Source organism: Triticum aestivum, chromosome 1D, assembly GCF_018294505.1.
Source record: "Triticum aestivum cultivar Chinese Spring chromosome 1D, IWGSC CS RefSeq v2.1, whole genome shotgun sequence".
Lineage (NCBI taxonomy): Eukaryota > Viridiplantae > Streptophyta > Magnoliopsida > Poales > Poaceae > Triticum > Triticum aestivum.
The window spans coordinates 352,032,344-352,037,123 of NC_057796.1; the positions used below are offsets into that span (position 1 = coordinate 352,032,344).

Consider the following 4,780-nt stretch of genomic DNA (forward strand, 5'->3'; position numbering starts at 1 on the left):
GGTTGCCATGGCAACCAGAGAAGGAAGGCGACGGAGGTAGGGGATCGAGAGGTGCGAGACAATGGCGGCAGGGCGGACTGGGGATCGGAAGGAGCCCGGGACGGCTGGCGTGCTGGGTCGTGTGGGCGGCGCGGTCGTTTGGCCCGGACGTGTGGGTGGTTTTGCCACACACCGGACGTGCGGGCTGTGGCTGCGCCCGCCCGGACGCGGTCGTGCGAGCGGGTTCTTCTCCATGCCACACGAGGCGTGCGGCACAACCACCCGATACATCGCATGTGTGGCAGTTATCGGTCTCCTAAATCTTTTTAAGGGTTTTCATGAATCGTGACAATCCGTTGTTGGTAGGGTTGGGCGGCGCACCGTGTGGCACCTCCTGAACGAACGGTCGAAATCAAGCTTCCTCGACCACAATCCGACCCGGATCCAGCATCCAGCCGCGGAATGGGACGGGACCCACGCGGCGTTTAGAAAAATCCGGAGCCGTGGTCGCGTCGGGAACCCGCTCCTCGCTTCTCCTCTCCCTCGGGGCTCCGCTTCGCCTTCTCCGCAGCGCAGCCACTTCGGGATCGGGAAGCGGGAGGGGAAGGGAGAGGCAGGCGAGTCGCCGTACCCGGCCGCAGCTCCCCTCTCTCCGCCCCCGCCTACCCCTGCCACCCACCCCTACCCCCGCCGCGCACGATGAGCTCCGCCCCCGCCCCGCCGCCGCCGCCGCCGCCGTCCTCGCCCCCCGCCGACGAGGGGCGGCCGAGGGAGGCGACGGAGGTGGACGACCGGGTGGCCTCCCACGTCGACCCGTTCCTCGTGGAGGCGCTCGACAACCCCCGCCACCGCCTCATGAGTACGTGCATCGCAACCTTATCTCTTCCCGCAATTCCCTATCCCTGTCGTCGTCGTCGTCGCGCCGATAGGGTTCCGCCGCCCTGCCTTCAATTCGCGAGAGGACGTGTCGCTCGCGGCGGGCTCGTGTGGATGCGCGGTGCGATTTAGGATTGGATTCGTGCCTGGCTTCTAGGGCTTCGTTCCCTGGTGTATCGCATAGCCCCTGGTGTCGAATTGGGGACTGGATTCTTCTCATGCCTCAGGTAGCTCGGATGTAGTTGTTGCTCTGTAATTCGGGCGAAATTTAATAGAATTCTGCCAGTATGCCAATCTCCTGGGCTAGAACAGTGCTGGCTTGCGCTTCCTTGTTGCTACATGCTACAATGCTGATTGTGCTGATTTTGTACTCCATTAGCTAGAGAACAATACTCCTGCAGGCTGTAGTTTGCTCTGGTTGATATTGGTCAAGTGTATGCGACTGTTGCTGATAATAATGAGCAGATGCATGCTTATGTGATCCTATACTTCTCTAGAGATGTCCCGTGCCTGCTACTCAATTGCTATTTATCCTTGGACATACTGCGTTTCCACTTTTCTCTACCTAAATGGCAATTAGAGTTGCATTAGATATTTTATTCTCAAAATTCCACAAGTGGCTGTTATTTCGGCAGTTATAGACTCATGGTTTGGACCAGCATTCCTGTGTCTTGATAAACCAGCTGTATCCTGTTAGGTGTACAGACAGTGATGAGATGGCCATTATTGCACAATTTGCTGCTGTAATTAGGGAAAGGCTTCATCGAGGGAGGATGGTGATTAATGATCTTAATCTGAAATTCTCAACATCTCAATGAGGTCACGGGGATGAGCTTCTTTCACTTGCAGGCTGCAGCTGACCTCTCCTTCAACTGCCGCTGTTTCACAACTATATGTGCTTCATTTCCTTTCTTTTCAATTTATGTGGGTGATAGATTAGACAAAAAAAAACCCTAGAATATGCAATTTAGGGCCAATTCAGCTCTCTTTATGCCTAGCACCTTCTGCCTTTTATTTCCAGTTTCCACTTCCTGTCCGAACTCGTCCTTAGCTGTGTGGGGTGCGCACCTTAGTGCCTCTGAGCTTTAGCAGAAATCTGCTGTCCTGGATGGAGTGCTCTCCTGGATGCCTCACCTATGGCTCTGCACACGCACAGCTTGGGGTGTCTAAGTTTGCATCTCTGTCAATGCTTTATACATTAACATCAATTTTTTTTGTCAGTGCTATAGTATCATATCTCTGTGCAACAGGTGTAGAAATCTGCCTGAATTTGAGAATTTGACTCGTTTTAAGTTCTCCCAATTCGTTCAGTTCTCTTGCATTCTCTAGTGGTACTTGCAAGAACGAAATGATCGACTCACTGCGTGAATTCTCACATGAGAAATATCTTAACATAGGTGCTGTAACCAGTGTAAATAATTAATTTACAGTTAAACTGTAATAGACTGTATTGAAGCTACCTGATTTTGGTTTTATGGAGTCAATTTGCAGCTTGTAACATTATTGCTTGTCATTACAATTTCTATCCACTTTATTATGTATTTATTTCTACCAGTTAAGCTGTACTGTATTTTTATATGTTCAGTTATTCTGGCTTTTTGTATATATATTTACGTCATTGTCTAACTCTTCTTTAATCTTCCAACAGTTTTGCGTATGGAATTGGATATACAGAAATTTATGCAGAATCATCACCTGCATGAATTTGAATTCCAGCATTTTCCAACTTCTTACCTCCGCTGTGCTGCTCATCGTGTTGCACAACATTATGGTTTAGAGACTACAGTAGCAGATAGCTTAGTTGATGGTTCTAATAGCAGGATAGTTGCGAGAAAAACACCTGAAAGCAAATATCCAGCTATTGCTTTATCAGAAGTTCCCGTTAAACAAGCAAGAAATGATATTGAGGCAGCAGAAAAGCTTAAGTTTGTCATTTGTCAAAGGCCTAAAGCTTCCCAAAATGGTGCATATGGTGCTGGAACCAACAATGGTGCGGCTAAAACTGTTGAAGAGAGGATAGATGATTACAATAAGGCACGGGCACGCATTTTCAATGGTTCCATTCCTGCAGATGTTGTAGGCCCAAGTGATTTAGGAGGTTTGTCGATTGCCAGAAACGAACCGGTGAATGTTGAGCCTTCTGTTGATGAGAACAAGGGTTGCACATTCAATAGCCGTTCCAGGGTTGCTGTTTTTAAGGACACTGAAAAAGATCGTAGTGATCCTGACTACGATCGTAATTACAAAAGGTTAGTATGTGCACCTATTAAATTTTGCTGCCACCATGGGGTCTTAATGTTGAGATTACAAACCATCAATGTGTTGATGTGTTCACCTCTGCAGGTATGTTAGGCCCCCCGTGCCTGACTATGGTGTGAGCCCAGGCGCCTTCAATTTTGCCGTGCCTCAGTTTGTGCAGTATGGTGTTGGTTATATGCAGTCTCCTAGCATGCCGAGAAACCAACCTTCTGTGTACTTTGGTCAACCTGATTTATCGATGGGATCTTCTGGAACTGCTGTTTACCCACAGTGGCCTACCCCAGCAATGATGTACCCCCATTGCTATGACAATCTTGGCCATGTGATTTCTCAGGTAAGCCTGTTATATGATTCTGCTGAGCTTGCATATCATTTGTTTCAGTATTTAAGGATAATATCAAGGTTAAGTTGTCTAAGTGCGTGTTCTAATCATGCAAGGTAGCCAATTTTGTTATGGGTTCTAAAAAGTAGTAAACCAACATATCACATGCTTTTAGCCCTTTACAGAACTTGGCTTAATCTGGCTGGTAGCACTTTGTTATGCTCATTGCATCCAAGCAGGGTGGGAATGTTATATAACAGCGAGTTCTTCCTCGTCATGCCCAAGATAGTACTGGTAGTGGCAGTAGTTGTTATGAGTTATGACCCTGTCGCAAACAAGGGGTAGCTTGATAAAGCTTTTCCCCTGAAGCTTGAAAGGTTCTTAAGCAATCTGTTAATAAATAAGAATGTTGTTTGGTGGTATCTTGTTTGCTGCTGACTCCAACCTTTCTCTCTTCTGTTCCATCACAATAACAATGCTCTATTTTATACAATGTTTGATTCAATTATCATGTTTAATTTCGTTATATTGCTTGCCACAACAGTTGCTCATGTGATGGTCCTTTGGTTGTTTGGCTAGTTGAATTCGAAACATATCCTCCAAACAGCAATTATGGTCTCAATTATTATGTGAATGTTTGTTGATTCTAACAAACTCCAACTTTATTTTCATGTCATCGTTCTGAAGGACCGGTTCTTAATGTTGCAGGTTCCGGTGTACCAGTCCTTCAACCATGGTTAGGAGATGCTATACTTCATGGGATGTTGGAACAAAATTATTTAAAACCTGCTATGTCGTGTTGTCTTGTTAAGTGCGTCTATTTTGGAGTCAGTTTTTCCCATCATCGAACTTCTGGATAGTGTCAGCTAGGTGTATAAGAATTCTTATTATTGTTATTGTGCACTAATCTACAAGCAGGGGCGCTTGTCTTTTGCTCGTTTACTTCTGTATTTGGTTAAGCACTCGTTTACTCTATTCGATATTCCTGAACATCACTCCCTACCTCGTACTGGTCTCTGAGGGCGCGTACAACAATCCACCGTGAGTAGACCTAGTATCTTAGCATTCGGGGTGCCACAATCTACATACAAAATCGGTAAATTTTACACTACAAACAGTATAATTTTGTCGAAACACGATCATAATTTCCACTGGAGCATGAAGTAATCAAGTTACTAGGATTTGTGATGAGCTGGAGAGAGAAAAAAGAAAGAGTAGTCTGCTGGTAAACTGGTTGGTTCAAAGAACGATAGCCAGCTTCTTAAGTCTGTTCTTTTATTAGTAGCTCAGCGGTCGGTTGTTAACTGACTTGTTGTAGGTTCGTGTCGTACACATGACAACAAA

General features: G+C 46.3%; 1 protein-coding gene across 1 annotated transcript; it reads left to right on the forward strand.

Moving 5' to 3' along the window:
- The first annotated feature begins 490 nt into the window (after window positions 1-490).
- LOC123182011 (uncharacterized) lies at window positions 491-4,378 on the forward strand. Its single transcript, XM_044594445.1, has 4 exons — window positions 491-838; window positions 2,504-3,104; window positions 3,199-3,448; window positions 4,145-4,378. The coding sequence occupies exons 1-4, from the start codon at window positions 679-681 to the stop codon at window positions 4,175-4,177; spliced, it is 1,044 nt and encodes a 347-aa protein (XP_044450380.1). The 5' UTR covers window positions 491-678; the 3' UTR covers window positions 4,178-4,378.
- Window positions 4,379-4,780: the final 402 nt, after the last annotated feature.